This window comes from Euleptes europaea, chromosome 10 (genome assembly GCF_029931775.1).
Source record: "Euleptes europaea isolate rEulEur1 chromosome 10, rEulEur1.hap1, whole genome shotgun sequence".
In the NCBI taxonomy this organism is placed as follows: Eukaryota; Metazoa; Chordata; class Lepidosauria; order Squamata; family Sphaerodactylidae; genus Euleptes; species Euleptes europaea.
This window is the reverse complement of record NC_079321.1, coordinates 32519088-32539149: the sequence shown is the minus strand read 5'-3', so window position 1 is coordinate 32539149 and position 20062 is coordinate 32519088. Positions and strand designations below refer to the sequence as shown.

The window sequence follows — 20062 nt, the reverse complement described above, 5'->3', positions numbered from 1 at the left end:
GTGGGGTTTGGGGAGGGGAGGGACTTCAATGCCATAGAGTTCAATTGCCAAAGTGGCCATTTTTCTCCAGGTGAACTGATCTCTATCAGCTGGAGATCAGTTGAATTAGCAGATCTCCTGCTACTGCCTGGCAGTTGGCAACCCTAGCCATCTGTGTCTCATAGCGCAGCTCAAAGCCAGACTGAAAAGGGTCTAGAGCAGATGAGTTATCCAAGAAGACCTGGAGTAGGTCTGTTATCAGTACCCCCATTCCTTTTTTTTACCTTTTGTTGATATTCTTCTTTCTCCCCAATAATGATCCAAAGCAGCTTACTACAGGTAAATTAAGTTCAGAGATTGTGACGGGCCAATGTCACCCAACAAGCTTCCATGGCAGAGTGTGGATTTGAACCTTATTGTCCCAGCTTTGACCCCCAACACTCTAACCAGTACACTATGCCCACTCTACACCTTCCTGTGCAGGACACTGCTGGCCAGTTAGCAGCCTTGTGCTTGCACAGTTTGGATCCTGCTCTGCACGGCCTCTCAATGCCCCACTGATAAAGATATGGGTGAGGGTTTCCTCTTAGCTGCAGTTCAGCAGTGGCTAATTACTGCTACCTTTCCTCACCATATCCAGCTGGGCTTAAAAGCCAAACAATTCTCTGGCTTGCCAACCTGGCAGCTCCCACAGCAAAGGCAGGCCTTTGTGGCTATCAGCCGGGTGAAGTGAGCAGAGGGGATCAGTTCTCTGTTGAGCTTAGCGCACTGGTTAGCAAGTGTAAACTTCATACCAATAAATAAAATTCAAACAGCGGGTAAATCCACAGTCACAGAGACTGATTGCCAGATGGCTATTTGGATGTGTGATGACAGTAAGGAGCCTTCAAGATTCAATCTTTAAAATGCTCAAAAAACTTGCCCACAAAGTAAGGGAACTCTGAAAGGGCTGCATGGGACAATATTCGAAGCCACTTAGGGAACCCAATATGGGGTATAAATGTCACAAACTAACAAACGGTCTACTCTTCAATGTCCAGTTAAAGGAGGGGATACTCTCTATTAATAAAACCTACCAACAGCTGCCTGACAGAGAACTTCTTCAATATGCTCAGCTTTTCCCAACATGCAGGTAAATCGCAGGAGGTCTGAATTGTTGAATTTCTGACTGCCTTTCAGTTATTTAAAGGCACAGGCCATTACAGGAAAAGCAAGGTGACCCACCTAGCTGTATTCACTGGGGCCGATAAAGGAAACACATACCACAGAACAATGGAGTGGGAAGGGACAGAACCACGCATTTTCTTACAGAGTTTTGGTGTAAACAGGATCACTCAGCTGACATCACAGTAACCCTACCCAGAGACGAGCTTTTCCCTAAACCTTACTAGTGTGAACAAGTCTGACAGGAGCAAAAGAAGGGGGGACCTCCCATGCAACATAGTTTTCCATTGCATCTATCACATTATCTGACATTCCCAGATTGTAACCTTCCCCAGAGGCCTCTATGAGCCTGAACCCGATAGGCCCTTTGCTCTCATTTGGCGAGGCATCCTAATACTCTTCTGCCGCAATCTAAGCTTATCCGGGTTTTAGCATTCCACTCCAGTCCAGGCACCAGGCAGTTCCTGCCTGTGGCTGCCTATTTTTCCTCCAGCATAATGGCCTCGGGTCTCTGCGGGGAGGCTTCCTACGCTTGACGTGCAAACAGATGACCTAACCTTCATTGAACTAGCTGGCTAATTAGTTCCTAGGTCCCACCTTTCTCTGGTGAGTGAGCTGCAGGACAGGCTTGAGGGCCTTGCTCCTCATTGCCCTCGACACTCACCTGTCACAAATGACTAACTGAAAATATCAGCAGTGAAACTAATGAGATGGAAAATCTCAGTAGAAATCACCATTGCGAAGCACTTACCTAGAAGACAGGTAAGCACAGAAAATGCAATCCAGGCACTGTTTTATAAAGACCACTAAAGCCCCACTTGACAGAGCAGCTTTTAGTTTTCACTAAGCATGAACTAGATTGGGCGGTGAGAGTCGAATCCTGAGCCCCCTGCGAATTCATTTCCACTGGGAAGGAAATAGTTGCTGAACTCGAAATACAGGACTGAAATTCATTCCCTGTAAAGCAGTCTCATTCACTTGAAGGGGCTTACTCCGGACCAGCTGGCTGTTGATTGCTGCTAAAAGGAATCGCTAAACAATGCTCATTCAAAAGGGAACTTTTTATTGTATGCAATAAAATTATAAATTTGAACAGGATGCGCAACACACTGATTTCTTGAAGATATTTTAATTCAGCGCACAAATTTTAGAAGATAAAAGTTACATCCACATTGCTGAAAATATTTATGGCGATTAATAAACCCACAGGGAGAAGTACTTCAGTGGCTGCAGCCAACATGCAGCTTCCATTCTTTTCAGTCCGCTTAAAGTGGGTGGGGTGATGTGCATTAACAGCACTCATTGGATTGCACCCAAAGAAAAAGATAACTTGGTTCATCTACATATTGCAGATAAGGAAATGATCAGGCAGAGCTGGCATGATTGGGAAAAGAATCAAAATGCAGCTGGAAGGCCGCAGTTCCATGCACACTTACCCTAATTGAGTCAATGGGATTTACTTCTGAATGAGCACACCATGCATCGGACTGCACACGGCACAACTGATAAGCACAGGGACATTTGCTTCACAGGTCTGGTAAATGTACCACTCATTCATACCACTGATGGGATTAATTGCAGAGCTCCCTACTCTGATCCAAGAGAAATTAGGTGCCTACATTTCCCCCTGGATACCTCATTTGTCCACTCCCTCATTACCAACGTACTAAGTGTGAATCCCTGAGTACTCAAAGCAGAAAACTCCTTTATGCAAGAGAACACACTTGAAAATCAGTTGGCGTACATTTCAAATGCAGCACTGTTTATTAGCACTTTACAAAAATCAGATTTCACAGTTAATAAAGTATAACCGTGTTTTTGGATAAGGCAGAGAATAGCTTAATAAGACTGAATCACACGTCATATGTAAAGAGAAAGGGTTGATATCCTGAACAGATCTGATTTGCTCCAGTTCAAAAAAACTTCACTGCAATAAAGGTCTGACTTATGTAGAATGGACTCCAAACCTTTCTGCTCAGAATATTTATCTCTTACATTTTATTTATTATTAAAAGTTAATGTGTTTCTGACAGAATAAATATTTGCTACATTGGAAGGCAACAGGATTAATATAATAATAGAGAGTGATCAACATCCTACTGTATCAAACTTAAGAGGAAAATTAAACATACAACTAAACATAATTTCATGAGTGAGTATGGAAAACCTTCGAAATAAATCAAGGTACAATACAAACCCACAATCTGTTCTTGTACTTAAAAAAAATAATCATAATCATCTGGCAATCAATATAGGATGAACAGTTCAACACTCCCCATGCTTTCCCTACATTAGAGCTGCAGGAAACCAAATGCTCATTAATAGCAGGTAGTGTTAACAAAGCCATTTGGTTATTGCTGCTTTACAGAAGTTATGGGGCACACTTGAGTATTTAGCCTTCTTAGAGGTTTATTGAACTGCTTGTGCCAAAAACTGCTGGTACTGCTCACGAGCAGGAAAATGATCAGCTGGCCTGTTGTAAGCTGTCCACACTGGTTCTCCAACAAACAACCTCATTGCCTTCACATAATTCTGGAGAGGGAAAACAGAAAGTTTCATGCTTAATACAGTTAACTCCCATAGAAGAGGAGGATCAAAGTACAAAGATATGAAAGGAGTGGGATCAAATCCCAAAGCTTAGCAATAAAATTTTACTTAAAGATTCAAAAGTAGTCAGGTTCCTAGAAACTTGAGGTTTTTACAAATATACCGACATTTCCAAACATTTCTTGAAATGCAAAGTGTAATCCACATTGCCAAAACAGATATAGGAGAGGGTAATTATTTTGGAATGATTAATCTGGACTCAGCAAATATGATCACAATGCTAAACCACAACCCACAGTTAGAAGAGACTTGTGATCACACCTGCCCTGGTGGCTAACAGTGCAATCCTAAACAGAGTTTACACCATTCTATGCGCACTGTGTTCAGTAGTCACAGAAGGGTATAATTCTGTTTAGGATTGCAGAGAAGGCATGGAACCCCTCCCAATTTTTCCCCAAACAGTTACCATATTAGGTTTTTATGAGTGTTCATAGCCAACATTTTACTTTGCAAGCTGCATTAAAACAGAACAGACTGTTGCTTATGAATGTTCAACCTACAGCTATCTGTTAAGTCTTTTAGGTGCTAGAGATCTCTTTGCAAACATTGCAAGTGCTGTTCAAATGAAGATAATTTTTACAACCTATTCATACAAGATTTGAGGCATACATAGAAGCTATCACAATATTATTCTGCATGAGCTATGCACAAGTAAATACATGCAGAGCTTTATTTTCATTTCTTCAGATTGATTTTATTTTGTAATTTATAATAATCCTTTTTGAACCTATTCCCTTCCTCCAAGTCCATACGTGATTTGACTTGCTTCCCCCTGACAAAATCCTTGCAAATCTTATTTCCTCTACATTTCTTCCCCTACTGGTCTTGGAGAACTATCTTAGTAGCTATCTTAACAAAACGGAACATTTTCTCAATTAAATGGTTTCTATTTAGTGCTGTACAGGTAACTCCTTGAAAACAAAAACCCAAGATCCTGGAACTCTTCCACTTTATAGAGACATGCAGGTTTTATCCCATGCATAGGAAAAGCAATAGACTTCTGAGCTAATTTGACAAGATGACCACCAGCTAGAGGTATCAGAGTGACAAGAAAAAGTGTCCTCAACTTTCTATATTCACAACAAGCCAACAGGATGAGCAGAATAGATCTCCCAAAGGTTCCATTGGATAGTTGCCATGGTAACACCAATCCCTTACTAAAGATGGATTTTGTGACAAGGTTAGAGACAGTCCATTTATCCATAACAGCAGCAGTACGAAAGGGCAGAGAAAGAACATGTACTCTAATACTATTCCTGTCCTGAACCTTTAGGAATTGATTTCTAATCCCAGAGAATGTGGAATGGCAGTCTGGAAGATGGAGAAAGGTTATGCCTGAAAGTGGGTTGCTATTATGCTTGGATTTTGAGTGAGATGCACAACAGCTACTAACAACTAATAAACTTTCAATCAATTGTGGTATAAATTTAAAAGTGCTTAAGTTAAGAAGTGGTCAGGGGTACAACCTCTACAGTTTTTTTCCCTCCCCCCAACTTTACAATATTTTCTCTGTATGTTTCCAATTTAGTTGTTTGTGCTGGGGATCTTAAAGAGTTTTGTTATTAATATGCAGTTCTATCCGAATGCTTTAAAGAAAGTAATTTCGTACAGACTCATCCAGTGTAAATCGGTGATAGATGCCAGCAGGGAGCGTGATCATGTCTCCTTTCTCCATGGCAATCCGAATCCATTTGTCGTCTTTATCACGAACGTCAAAATACCCACTTCCTTCCAGGATGTAGCGAATCTCATCATCCAGGTGTAAGTGCTCTTCAAAAAATATTTTTATCTAGAAAAGGGAGGGAAGAGAGAAGGCAGCTTTTCATTTTGTGAGTCTATTATTAGCAGTAAGCATGCGCTGCATTGTAACAGTTGCAAGGTATTGCATCCCCCCAAAAAATCTCCTTTAAATGAACAGAAATGTAGCTTTCATGTAGCACATCTTGAATGCTTTAAACATTTCATATGCATCATCATGGTAATATCTATAAAAGCCCAGCAAAGTATGTCCCATACTGCAGATGACAGATAAGGCTAAAGGCTTACCTGAAGTCCACTTGTAAAATCAGTTACATTTTTATCCCGCCTTCCTCCAAGTGGCTCGTGAAGCAGATTAGGTTGAGAGAGAGCGCTCCACTGGCCCAGGGTTACCCAAGAGCTTTGTCCTAGCTCAACAGCCAAACCCACCACACCTGTTCTCCTGGCTGAGGAACTTTCCACCGCAGCGTGGTATACTGGTGAAGAGCAGCGGACTCTAATCTAGAGAACTGGGTTTGATTCCCTGCTTCCCAACATGAGCAGTGGAGTCTAATCTGGTGAACCGGGTTGGTTTCCCCACTCCTACACATGAAGTCAGCTGGGTGACTTCGGGCCAGTCACAGTTCTCTCTGAACTCTCTCAGCCCTACCTACCTCACAAGGTGTCTGTTGCAGGGAGAGAAAGGGAAGCCAATTTGTAAGTTGGTTTGATTCTCCTTAAAAGGTAGAGGAAGTTGCCAAATAAAAACTAACTCTTCTTCATCATGCTTTTTGCCCTTCTGCTATACCAGCTTGAGAATTCTGAAATTACGTCATTCTCACCGGACATCCAGTGACTAAAAAAAGTTCCCTTCTCCAAGCTGAATAAAGTATATTTCTCTGTAACATGGGTAGTAACACACGGATGCCATAAGTTTTCCTTCGGTTGGGACCACTCATGCCTGCCCAGATGCTGCAGCTTATGGGTCAGTGGTCTTTAATCCATGGGTTGGAAATCTCAGCTGGGATGCAGAGTGCCACCTGCTGTGGCAGAGCCTCTGCTTTGCATGAAGAAGGTCCCCGGTTCAATTCCTGGCATCTCCAGTTAAAAAGGACCAGGTTGTAGGTGATGTGAAAGACCTCAGCTTGAGACACAGGAGAGCCGCCGAGTAAATACGGACCTTGATGGGCTGACGGTCTGATTCAGTATAAGACAGCTTCATGTGTGTAAATGCATGTGTGGGGTTGCAAGCCCTTAAAGAGAAAGGCATTTTTAATCCTTCTTTTAAAAAAATGATCTGCTGCAAGAGAGCAAGGGCACAACATCCCTGCCCTGAACACTGAGAAGAACAGGCAAAGTCATTCAACACCAGAGAGGATTCCTCCGTGACACTGACCTTTGGGCTTGTTCCTCACCATGGTACTCATCCTGGTGCTCAGCTTGTTTCCTGTGCCCAACTCTTTGCTACCCACAGTCCTGGCCTTGACACTGGTGATGTTACACCTCTGGCTCTCCTCCTTTTCTGGTCACACGGCTTCCTATAGTGTACTTGAAGATCAGTGAGTCCCAAGCTGCTAAGTGGTAGTTAAAGGTAGGTCTCTAGGTTTCAGAAGCACTACTTTGGATTCTTCAGCACCTCATATTTTATTGGCACACAGAACCAACAATTAAATTTTCTCAAAGCCAAACTCCAGCTTCCTTTATACTTAATCCTTCATCAGCATTTTCATAGTCCAAGTTTTTTGTCTGTTTTAAGCCATTCACCGTAAAGCCAGACAATCTCCAGGCAGAATTGTGAGCTTGTGGCTCAGACTATTAAGACCACTTCATTGATCTTAACAGCACTTGAGATCAATGCTGACCTTTGGGACAAATCCTTCTATCTAGTGACATCAGTCTGGCAGCATGCAGAATATAGTAAACCTCCTAAGCAAGCCAAGGACGCACCAATACATTTGATAAGCAGATTATACACATGTGCCAGAGTCTAGACTAGTTAGAACACAACTCTTCCAGAACCAGCGTGGTATAGTGGTTAAGAGCGGTGGACTCTAATCTGGAGAACCTTTCCTTTCCTTTATCCCTTGAAAGCTCCTTGATCCATTGATCTTGAGCAGCGTATTTTTAAATCTAATGTTTGAGGGATATAAGGACTGAAATAAATCTTGCCACTGACAATGTAGCCTTGGGATAATCTGGAGAACCGGGTTTGATTCCCCACTCCTACACATGAAGGCAGCTGGGTGACCTTGGGCTACTCTTGGCTCTCTTAGAGCTCTCTCAGCTCCACCTACCTCATAGGGTGTCTGTTGTGGGGAAAGGAAGGTGATTGTAAGCCAGTGTGATTCTTCCTTAAGTGGTAGAGAAAGTCGGCATATAAAAACCAACTCTTCTTCTTCCTCCTCGATTGTTCTTCAACATTCATCTTCATCAAAGCCTTTCTTCAACCCCCCTACAGTTCCATCCTCATCTTGTCCATCCAACTGCATCTCAATTTCTAGTCACTCATTTATCAATTTCCAGTTATCTTTTCTGCCAAGGTGCCACTGAGGAAGGTCAAGATCCAACTCCATAGATCACACAGTTTGTGATTATTCCTTGGGATCAACTGCATCTCTGGCCTGTTCACTCGGTCAAAATATCAATTGACTATAAGCAATTAAGCAGGTGTATTTGTTAGGAACATATGGCAAATGCACAAATCCTCTTGTTAAGAGAGGTTTTTTTATTTCATAACACTAACAAGGCTGCCAACATAGTCTGAACAAAGAAAACTTAACATGCTCTTAAAATCCTTTATTTCTCTACAAATTAAACCTGAACAAGCCCAAGCTGACCTTTAAACCCTAAAGAGAATCCCCCCCCCCACACACACACTTTCTGAAAGGTACCCTTGCGGTGGTCTTCTGTTCATCTAATACAGCTGTAATCTCTCTCTGCTTCACTTATGTAGGTATCCTAGCATTTGACTAGTAAAAAAGCTGTGAGGTAGGAATGCAAAGGAGCAAGGCTGAAGCAGAGAAAAGCCTATTGCCATGGGAAGGAAGGACTGTAAGCCTACCAGTCACTTGGGATCAGCAAAAAGGGTAAAACTGAGAGCTGGTTCCCACATGCATATATCACGTTCATTTGCGGTAGCATCAAATGATGAGAGCACATGTAAAAGAGTTCCATAGAGGAAGATTTCACATAAACCACTATCAATGCAAACCCAATATTTTTCAACGAGACAGTTCTTACATGCAGCCAAAGTGCTGACTCATGGTTGTCAATGTTTTCTGGCAAAACTGCCATGCTAACAACAGATGCGTAACAGGCAGAAAATAAACAGCAAGAAATTCTTGACGTGTAGCTCGTCGCATCTCAGAACTTGCATGCTAGGAAACGCTGGACTGTCACACAGCTGCTAAAAAGTCCTTCCAGAGGCAATAAGAAAAATTACAAGGCAAACACAAACTTTCCTGTTACAGAAAATCTAACCCTCCATTTGAAGAGGCAAGAACTGCAGAATTCGGCCCTTAGAGAAAGGCAATGGAATCCAATGTCCAGTTAGCACAACTGGAAACTTTTTAAACTGGAACACACTCTAGTGGTAAAATTCCAGTATTTGGAACCCTCCTAAAGCCCACACAGAGGCAGACTTTATTACCTTCTCTTCATAATTTGGCAGTTTATCTTTGTGTATAGTGATTATGTCCATCCAAGAGTAGTTTTTCTCCTTCCGAATTTTTGCTAGGACTGGATCGGTCTCATAGTTATCAGCATCCAGCTGAGGAAGGAAGAAGAGGCTTTCCTGAATAAATCATTCAAAAATGCGATAATCATCAATCATTTCGAAACCCCTTTTCTGAGCGCAAAGCACTTAACCTGACAAAGGCGATCCTCGTTATTCCCACTGCACAGGTGAGCAAACAGGGTGGTGAGAGGCCCAGTTAGAGAACCCTTCACAACTATGATTCAGATGCAAGCTTCCCTAATTCAGACCCAAGGGCCAATTCTCACCATAACCGGCTGCACACTGACATACAAAGAGAGAGCCTACTACAGATCCACACTCACCTATTTTGAACAGACAAGCTTTCAAACTGAATCATGCACAGATGCCCTTGAATCTTTCCATTTCCAGCCAAGCTAGCTGAGCAAAGTGATGATTGGCTGACCCTTGCAACAACCACAAAGCCCCTTCTCTTCCCTCCTCCTCAGCCAGCTGTGCAAAGTGATAACTGGCACTTTCCCCCCCTCCCCATGAAGACATAATCAGCAATTTCTGCCAATCAGAAAGCAACTCCCCATACCCGAGTTGCAGCAATATTTTCAGTTATAGAATAAAAGCAGATCCAAGTTTTTCTAAAAGCCACCCAATAATTAACTAAACATTCTAGTGCCTGACAAAAATGTCTAAAAGCTGCCAAAAGCCAGCATGAAACATGGGTTGCAAGTAGGGTTCGCAACAATTTGGAAGAGAAAAAATGATTTTGCCCCTTTAATAAAGGCTTAGTGGGATGTTGTTTACCTCCATGCCATGAACAGCTTTAGCTGCCCATTTCTACACATTGAGCTTCGATTAAAAGGACAGGGCATTTTTCTCCAGGCCTGTTGGCAACCCTAGTTGCAAGTGATTTCGGCCATCCCTGGGTACATAATCATGGGAGAAAATACAACCTATCAGCAAACTAATTGCAAATATGGATGGCACCCATAACCTTGATCCAAAACACAATGCTGTCACAATGCCACACACGTAGGGACAGATCGTGGCCATATCTATGATCCCCTAGCTTGACATGATGCAGGTGTTCATGCAACCCATGTTTACCAAGGATCAGGACTATTAACTCAGTGAATTCCAGAGGGAATTGTTGGTAATATTATTTATTTTATCCACTGGGACTTCAACAATGGATTAAATTATAGCTGGTCTTCCATACTAATTGTTTTTTCCCCTCCAGAGTACAGTAGATGCTGCCTTATGACGCCACTGTCCACCAGGAGCTATAAACTGTTTATATGAAGTTCCTGTCTTGGGTTCCCCCCCAGGCAACCTGCCATCCTTGGCAGGGCAGCTTTCCAAAACAACAAATTAGCCTTGATAGGGAAAGGAGTAGGAACATGGCAAAAAAATGAGATTAAATTTAAATGCTAACAAGAATCAGGGGGCCTTTATTGATTATTTTACAAGCTTAATATACTGCCCAGGCCCCAGATTATTTGTTCAATAATTGTAATAGTTCCACCTTCAGTGAAATGGTGAATAGGCAAGAGAAGACCACTACATTTGGCACTTCTCGCCCCTCATCATGTAGTCATAATCAGCAATTTGTAAGGATATTCTAGTTTAACTGTGCTGAAACGCGAGAGAGAGAGCTCTAAGAGCTCTTTTGCAGTTGGGTGCTTAAAGGAACAACCTCACCTCCCCAATATAACTCGAAAGCCTTCTAACCCCAAAGGTGTCATGCTTAGAAACAGTGGAGTGGGTTCTTGTGTCTTCAATAGTTCGGAAGATAGGGGTGGGAGCAGATGCAGTTTCTCTTCACCATGATGCCACAGCATGCTATCCCTGCTAAGAACTGTCCTCTTTCACACAACTAGACAAGGGACATAAATCCTGTCTTCCTTTACACCTGGGAACCAGACTGATGGTCATAGGTTCTTTCCTCAGTCTGTTGCTCCAAAAATCCTTTAAAGGCCACTAGCCACGATTACAACTAAACACATTAGGAGAGTCCTACTGGATAAAGAAAAATCCCTGAGCCTCCCCATTCAGGGATTTATTGCCTTTGAACATGGAGGCTCCATTTAGCCACTATGGCTAATGGATGTTGACTGAACTATCCTTCACGGATTTGTCTTTTCAAGTAATCTGTGTAAAGATAACGGGGTTTACTGTACTTTGTATTCCCAGCGATGTATCAAGAGTTTGAAAATGTTATAAAAAACATCGCTTTAAAAGGGTTTTTGGATACCACAGCTAATAAATGGTTGGAAGACGTCTTCACAGCTAAAGGGGACAAACAAAGTGCGAACAGTATTTTTTTATAATTCACAGTGTTAGTCTGTCTAAAGAAGTGAGCTGTGGCTCACGAAAGCTCATACCCTACCAGAAAATATTTTTGTTAGTCTTTAAGGTGCTACTGGACTCTAGTATTTTTTATAACGTTTTCAAACTCTTAATGCATCGCTGGGAATACATAGAAAGTGCAAACAGTATTTTTTATAACATTTTCAAACTCTTAATACATCGCTGGGAATACAAAGTGCGGTAACCCCCTAAGAAAAGCACAGTGGCACCTTAAAGACTAACAACATATATTTCAGCCTGAGTGAAAAATCATGTCCTCAGACATAATGGAAAGAAAAAAAACCCTCATATTTATCTGGGGGGATTACAGAAGGGCAGGGGCCGTGGCTCAGGGGTAGAGCATCTGCTCGACATGCAGAAGGTCCCGGGTTCAATCCCTGGCCTCTGCAGTTAAAGAGACTAGGCAGGTAGGTGATGTGAAAGACCCCTGCCTGAGTCCCTGGAGAGCCGCTGCTGGTCTGAGTAGACAAGACTGACTTGGATAGACCAAGGGTCTGATTCAGTAGGCGGCCCCTTCATGTGTGAGATGGAAAAGGGAGGAGATGAGTCAAGAGAGCTCGGATACCCTCTTCCATAACGAAGCGAGCTCTGATTCATGAAAGCCCCTGCTGGAATGAATGCTGTTAGTCTTCAAGGTGCCAGGGAGCTTCTCTTTTGCTTTTGCTGCAACAGCCACGACCCGTAATGCAACTGTGCAAATAAGCGTCTCGATTTGCCTCTCCGGAATATGCTGGCAAGACATTGCATTGGTTGACTCTGGATACTAGCCTCGCGAGAGAGGCAGGAGGGGGGAGGGTTCCCGCTTCCTCTGCATAATATGTCCTTTTATAAACTTCCGGCCCGTCCTTCCCTCCATCATCTTGTACTCTGAACCAGAAAGACCCAGCGGCTTCAACCCCTTGGTTTCTGAACTAAACCAAAGCCAAGCCAAACGCCGTCTGGTGTTTTCCGGCGCAGGCCTGCCTGCAAGCCTCTCCAGCGCTCTGCTGCTACTGTTGCACCCAATATATGTAACTGCATTGATAAATTGTGCTGTTGCTTGGTTCTTGTAGGTTATCCGGGCTGTTTCTGTTGGCATGGCAGCTCGGGAGCACAACAGCCAAACGATCGGAGGTCGCAGGTGGCTGCAAAGCACCGCAATGCGCACGCAGCCCAGCACCGCTCAGGAACCCGGGCTTGGGGCTCGGGGTCGCCCTCCCCATGGAGAAGAGAGCTAGGGCCAGGACCCGCTCCCCTTCCGCCTACTTTCCAATAGCAAACGCCCAGCTGCCTGAGCAGCTCGAGGCTGGCGGGCTGGTTGGGCTCCCGGCGGTGCGGTTTCCGCTGGTCCTCCGGGGACTCGTCCATGAACCACGCTGCCACCATCCTGCTGCCACCACCCCCACGCCTCCGCGCCGCCTCTTCTCCAGCCAGGCTGCGCCGCAGCCAATCAAGGCGGAGCGACTCCCCGCAGAACCCCACCCCTCGGGTTTGGCTGCATGCAAAAGGCGGTCTGGATCGCGCGCTTGGGGAATCCCAGGGATGTCGTGCACCGGTCCTATGACGTCGGAGTGAGACCCGCTGACTTCAAAGGGAGCTACTTCCGAATAAGCATGGAAAGGCTGGCGTAGTAGAATGAGTAGAAAAGGGCCAGAGTCCAGTAGCACCTTAAAGACTAACAAAAATATTTTCTGGCAGGGTATGAGCTTTCGTGAGCCACAGCTCACTTCTTCAGATGCAGTTAGAATGTGAATCCATCTGTCTTTAAGTAGAGGAGAGTGAATTCAGACAAGCATTAGTATGCAAATGTTAACAGTCTGTAAACGTGAATAGCAGGCGTGATGGGATTAGGGGTGGTCTGCAGAAGAGTCTGTGATGTCCAGGGGAGAGATGGGTGTGGAGAAATCAGCCTTGGTCATGAGCCATGAATGCAAGGTCTTTATTCAACCCAGGTAAATGCATTGACTGTAGTTTGAATATCAACTGTAATTCAGCAGTTTCTCTTTCCAATCTCCCTTTGAAATTCTATAGTAGAATAAATTCGCGCAACCCCTCCGCCACCCCCCCACGCCAGTTTTCCTGTCTGATCCACAACACAGGGAAGGCCACAGCAGAGGCGGACTGCCCAGGGTACCAGCTTGCCCGATGGCAAGTGGGCCCCTGATGAAGTGGGCCCCCTTAAACATTAGACAATATGTTAAAAATGTTAATGACCTTTTAGTAGCTTGAAAATATAATAGACATTCCAATACTATTACTGTATGCAACTAATTGTACCTTTTTCCTACTTATGTATTTCTTTGAAAATTTTGTTTCTTATAAAAATTAAATGATAGCCTTATAATTGTGGGTGGGCCCCCTTTGTCTCCTGGCAACCAATATGTCTTCTGGCAACCCAGTCTGCCACTGGGCTACAGTTCTAAAGAGAGTTTAGTCCCGCAGAAGACTGCGCATATTAGAACCGCCGTTCATTGTGCGGCGGCCTCCCAGGGCAGTTTTGATGCTTCGTTGGGGTTGCTGCACACCGAAAGGCATCACATTCATGCTATTGGAAAGTTCGTGGTTAAGGCTGCAATGCTAGCAATGCTTACGTGGAAGTAAACCCTATCGAATAGTATCAGACTTGTTTCCAAATAGACTTGCTTAAGATTGCTCCTTAAGAGACGTGAACACTTTTATAGAAATGATACAAAACGATTACTGAGAAGTAATTCCCACCAAATTCAACAGCCCTTACTTCCCACTAAGTATGCATAGGATTCACTATTGCAGTAGATCAGGCAATCATAAATTTTTTTAATTTAATACCCCCTGAAGAGCATTATGCTCTGCTGACAATAATCTGTTGGTGGTCCCCGACCCAAGGAGTGTGTGACTGTCCTCGACCAGGGCCAGGTCCTTCTTGGCCCTGGCCCCAGCCTGGTGGAATGCTCTGCCTAGTAACATCAGGGCCCTGTGGGACCTGAAGGAGTTCCGCAGGGCCTGTAAGGTAGAGTTATTCCGCCAGGCTTATGGTTGAGGGCGGCCGCAGGCAAGATTAAGTGAGATCAGTGCTGGCCTCCCTACTTCCCACCCCTTCGTTTTAGTCTATGATCTATTTTGAGGGTAGATAGCTGAACCAGTTATGTGTTATTGTTTATGGTTGGCATCAGCTGCTGCAGTGAGCACTGATATATGGTGACCATCTTTTAAAATCAATTGGAGCTCTTTTATGGTTTTATACATTTTATTGTTATATTGTAAAAGTTTAAATGTTTTAACCTGCTGGGGGAGGGCGGGCTAGAAGTATGAAAAATAAATAAATAAAAATAAATAAAATTTAAAATAATTATGGTACCCCTTTGGTAGCGACAGCCGTTAGCTTGGGTGGTCTAAAAGGGAGAATTAAACAATCTACAGAGAATAGATTTATCAATGATTATTATCCACAAAGGCTAAATGGATGCTCCTTGTTCAGAATTGGTGTACCTTTGTGTCTTGGGTGCTAGGTGTGTCTGTTGGACTCCAAGTCTTGTGGACATCTGATTGGCCACTGTGGAAAACAATGCTGTACTAGTTGGACCACTGACCTACTTTAACGGAGGTGGATCATGATGTTCTTGTGAAAGTGAAATATGCCTCCAGTTTTAATTCAGAAAATGCCTTTTATGGCCCAGGAAGCTGAAGTTGGGGAAACACTGGTTTAGATATGTCTCCACTGTGCAGATACACTCTTGGTTGGAATGGTTAGAGGCAGTGTAGTGTAATGGGTAGAGTGTCAGATTAGCATCTGAGAGACTCAGGTTTGAATCCTTACTCAGGCATGGAAGTTCACTGGGTAACCTTGGGATGGTCATACACATATCCCAAGAATCTGTTGAGGCACTGATCCCACCCTTTCACAAGGGCACTTGGTGCCAAAAACAGCCTAGGCAACGAAAAGGAGTACCTTAATGTTTCTGTGTTCTGGAATGTTATGCCAACTGGCCAGTGCATGAACAAATCCATATCTGGATGACTTCATCCAGACCAAGCTGTTCAGATACAGTGGCCTAGATGGAGAAGGTAGATTATGTTTTCAGCCTTTGGTACTGAGACTTGAGTCCAGATTGCCACAGAATGCCAACTAACACAGCAGTGCTATTGGAAGTCTGGCCTCATGTTCCAGTTTTGAAATATAGAATTATAGTTCCATGGACTTAACTCACATCCCTTCAGATCTGAACTTAGAGCAGTTACACAAGATTTCTGAAATGGCCTCAGAAACATTTTCAGTTAAATAATATGTGACATATCTGTGTTTTCAAGTAAGGAGTGCTGGCTTACCACCACTGACACAAACACAGAGGAATTCCACACAACTCAAGTGGATGATACAGGCAGTCCTGTGCTGGGATGTAGGGAACAGAGTACCTTGGACCGGGCAACTTTAAGTGAAACTTTGGATAAGGCTGGCCTTGATGCCAGCTGCCTGTGGGAAGCTAGACACTGTGTTGCCTTCAGCAATTTATTTTTACACATCTGGCTTCTCTAATAGTGGAGCCTTCTTTTTAGGCATGCCATGCCAGAACCCTTGATGCTTCTCCTATAGAGAAAGTAAGTAGCTTGATCTCTTCGGCCATTAGGTTTACTTCTGACTTTCAAGATTGCCTATTTCCACACCATAACAGGAAGGTATCACTGTTTCCTAGGGGAGCAAATGACAACTTTTCTCCACATGTTGCCCGAGGACAAAAAGCAATTATCTAAAGTTATGCAGGCAGAGGGCATCGAATTAGCCAAGAAGCAGATGAACACTGCAAAATGCACTGTTGATTGTGGGAGGAGAACAGCGGCTTCAGCAATTACTCTGTGAAGGCATATGTGGGAAAGGTTGACCTACCTTCCAAACCAGATTAGATCAACTATTTGAAAGGGCAGGATTGTTTAACCAGAAAACAGATGCTTTCCTCATACAGATAAGTTTCTACTGCCCATGCATTGCAGGTGACCCCACCAATTTTCTTATATAACATTCCAGAGTGAACTTTTCACCATCTCTCGGGACATACAAGCTTGAAGAAGACCATATTGGCCTATCCAGAGATCATCAGTGTTTCAGACTTTGGAAACCACTTTTACCAGCAGGAGAGTAAAGAACCTTTCTTGTCAAACAGCATTTTTCACTTACCCCACAGTAATGCCATATGCTCAGAGACTGACTAGCAGGTTTGTAGACAATTGGATGAACATCAGCTTAGATCACTGGTTCCCAACCGGGGGTCCGTGGACCCCCAGGGGTCCGTGAGAACTAAATTAAGGTCCGCGAAACAAAGATATAAACCCATAATAAATTAATATTTTCAATTAAAAGTTCTCTATTATAAAAATATATATTCAAATATTATTCTAAGTTTAATGTTTAACTAACAGTTATGATTAAAGTTTATTTTCAAATTCTCGGAATTTTTATTTTGAACCTTGGGGTCCCTGCACCGAACAAAAAAGTCCTAGTGGTCCCTGGTCAAAAAAAGGTTGGGAACCACTGGCTTAGATCAAAGGGTCCTAAGGATCATGCAAATGGGATATTAAATTTAATTGACCCTTCCCCAGGTTGGCTTGCATGGATTTTGCTCTACTATCTTTGCTGCTGCAGGTGGGTATTGCTTTGTTGGCCAAGGGGACAATGCACCAAAGGTTGGTATTCAATACATTTTCTAGTGAACAAAAGAAAAAGAGGCAGTCAGTGACTCATCCGTATTCCTGCCAAAATCAGTTGTTTGGCAGGCAGTGTTCAACCCCATGAGATTTGGCAGGCTGTGTTCAACCCCGAGATTCACCACAAATATTAGCAAGTATAACTCTGTTTTGCAGCACCCACTCATCTTACAAGCCCAGATCCTTCCATGTTTTAGTCATTATGCTTTTTACATTTTTGTTGGAACTCCATTTTTAGCTGCATAGTTCAGTCCTGTTCCTGTTTACTGGTATATCAGTCCCGCTTTGTTCAGTGGGGCTGTCTTACCTCCAAGTAAGCAGCCATGTAGGATTGCAGCTTTGATTTGTTTTCACACCAGGGACTAAAACTTTGCACCCTGTAATGCCGGAAGCTTCTAGAACGGAGCTGAAAGGCAAGAGGGAGGCTGAAAGGCCACGAAAGACAGCCTGTGCATTTCTGACGCCAGAGGACAAAGATCAGGTATTACAGCTTCACGGCAGGGGTATGCGTGGATGGCTTATTCCTTTGATTCTGCTGCCACACAAGCAATCAAGTGGAAAGCTGCCATCATCACGGACCTGCTTGCAGAGGGGGGAAAGTCAGGTGGTGTTACTGCCTTTCATCTAGCAGGAGAGAACAGGGAGAGATGCCCGTCTATGCGGGACCCCAAGAATTTATTGTGCTTAAGGCTCAATCTATATACATACACATATCCTCGAACATTAAATTCCAGACAGACACTGCTCACAGCAGGAGCCTAAGGAAACACCAAATGTTGCATCTTGGTGTGTGTGTTTTTTTCTCAATTATTTTTAATTCAGCTCCCCTCTTGTTCGTGGATTTCCAAGCATATGCCGAGCACAGCTTGCCATGTATCAAATGATTTTTATTTTGCTGGTGTATCCAAAACTGACACAGGGCAGGATCAGAAACGATCAGCGGGATTTTTCTAAACTGCCTGCTCCTGTGGATGCCTGGAGGCCTGCATTTTCTCCAGCTCCCTGGACTGCTGGAAACGCACCTCACGAAACGCTTGAGCAAATCAATTCTGAGTCAGATGCTCCTCCGCAATACCCCCTTAGTCCCTCAAGGCAAAACTGAAGGAATTTCTTCTAAGCTAAGCAGGCCAGAAGGCTGTCTGAAAAAGACAGATAGGCAGGGAGAAAATGAGCTCTAAAGGTGCAAGTAATGGAAGACTTTCTTAAATCTTTCAGCTCAGGCTGGAAAGCTGGTCAGGGGTAGCTGAGAAACAACTGTCAGCATTAGGCCATCTGAATTTTCAGGTTTCATGGTTCAGGTACAGAAAGTTAAATAGTGAAGTACTAATCTTTTTTTCAGGCTAAGATCTGTTATCAGAGTTCCTGTTTTCGAAATACTTCTGTGACAACCTTGGTCAAAGACTTAATATTTTGGGGGCTTATTTGTAACTGGAACAAGTTGACATCCTTCCATTATAATACAGCATTAATTCTGCAATGATACTTTTGGAAGGAATTATTATTCTATTACAGGGACATCTAGATATGTTCAGTATTATACGTGTTTGGGCTGTGTACTTTCTATCATAGGTCAGTGCACTTGCATAAATGTATTGTCATCCATATTTTACTCACATCTATTACAGCAACATATCCATCATATTCCATTATTTATGAATCCAGTCCTCCATATAAAGTGGTTTGAAGTCCTTCTACAGTTGGCAAACGAACATGAACTGATGTTAATTTACACCAGATCTATTTTTAAAGTACCTTGTTGTAATATCCAGAGGAAGCCCAACAACATACTAAGCGGCCATAAGTCATAGATTCCCATTTTCTTTTGTTCCTTGACAGATGCATCTAGAAATTTTGCATGATCGAACCTGTCCCCACATATGTAAACATAAAGCTGTTTTCAACACTTTCAGTTCTTGTTTTTCAGACCTATCAACATGGCGTTATGTAAAAATTACCTTTTTGTTTTTTTATCGACACTTAACAGCATGCTGGACTGTTGAAGCATCCTTTCTGTTGAAGAAAATTTCTTGCAGCTTCAGAAAGTAGGAACTACCACACCCCATGGGGTTGGATTCTGTGACCCATCAACAGAAGGTACTGACGGTGGTGGGTGTTTCCACATTCCCCTTCCCCCAGCAGTCTTTTCCAGCCAGCATGGTTGCAGGATCCACATGGACTAATGACCATATATCGGTTCTTGTAGGTTATCCAGGCTGTGTGACTGTGGTCTTGGTATTTTCTTTTCTGACATTCGCCAGCAGCTGTGGCAGGCATCTTCGGAGGAGTAACACTTCAGTGAAGACAAGAGTCACTGGAAAAGACAGTCATGCTAGAAAAAGTTGAGGGCAGCAGGAAAAGAGGAAGACCCAACAAGAGATGGATTGACTCAATAAAGGAAGCCACAGCCCTCAGTTTACAAGATCTGAGCATGGCTGTCAAAGACAGGACATTTTGGAGGACTTTGATTCATAGGGTTGCCATGAGTCAGAAGCGACTTGACGGCACTTAACACACACACTACCAGACATCCTTACTAAGGAACTACCCTTCTGTAATACAAAGCACCTTACATAAAATTAGCTGAAGCATGAGAATTTCCAAGTTTCATATGGTATCTGCCTCCCACTCCACCCTTGAACTGAGAAATACAAGTGTACTAGAAATTGGCAGAGGTTTGGGGGAAGGAACTCCTTATGAAAGTATTTGTTCAATCCCTGCAATATAAAGATCAGAAATACTCTATCATCACACACAGTCCTAGTTTTCTTTAGGCAGATGCCAGGACAACATCTCCTCCTGGTGAAATAAGCAATAACCTCAGCAGAAGGGACGAAGCGCTAG

General features: G+C 43.3%; 1 protein-coding gene across 1 annotated transcript; it reads right to left on the bottom strand.

Annotated features, from left to right (window-relative positions):
- Positions 1-3488: 3488 nt before the first annotated feature.
- Positions 3489-12931, bottom strand: ADI1 (acireductone dioxygenase 1). The gene is made up of 4 exons (XM_056856631.1): positions 12812-12931; positions 9137-9256; positions 5360-5539; positions 3489-3675 (listed from the first exon to the last, which is right to left on the bottom strand). Exons 1-4 carry the CDS (start codon positions 12929-12931, stop codon positions 3553-3555), a joined length of 543 nt encoding a protein of 180 aa, XP_056712609.1. The 3' UTR covers positions 3489-3552.
- Between the last annotated feature and the right edge of the window lie 7131 nt (positions 12932-20062).

Coding starts and splice junctions, on each gene's coding strand:
- ADI1 (XM_056856631.1), bottom strand. CDS start 12,931: ATGGTGGCAGCGTGGTTCATGGACGAGTCCCCGGAGGACCAGCGGAAA. Junction 5,540..9,136: donor TGCCAAATTATGAAGAGAAG/GTAATAAAGTCT, acceptor TCCCTTTTCTAG/ATAAAAATATTTTTTGAAGA. Junction 3,676..5,359: donor GATTTACACTGGATGAGTCT/GTACGAAATTAC, acceptor TTCCCTCTCCAG/AATTATGTGAAGGCAATGAG.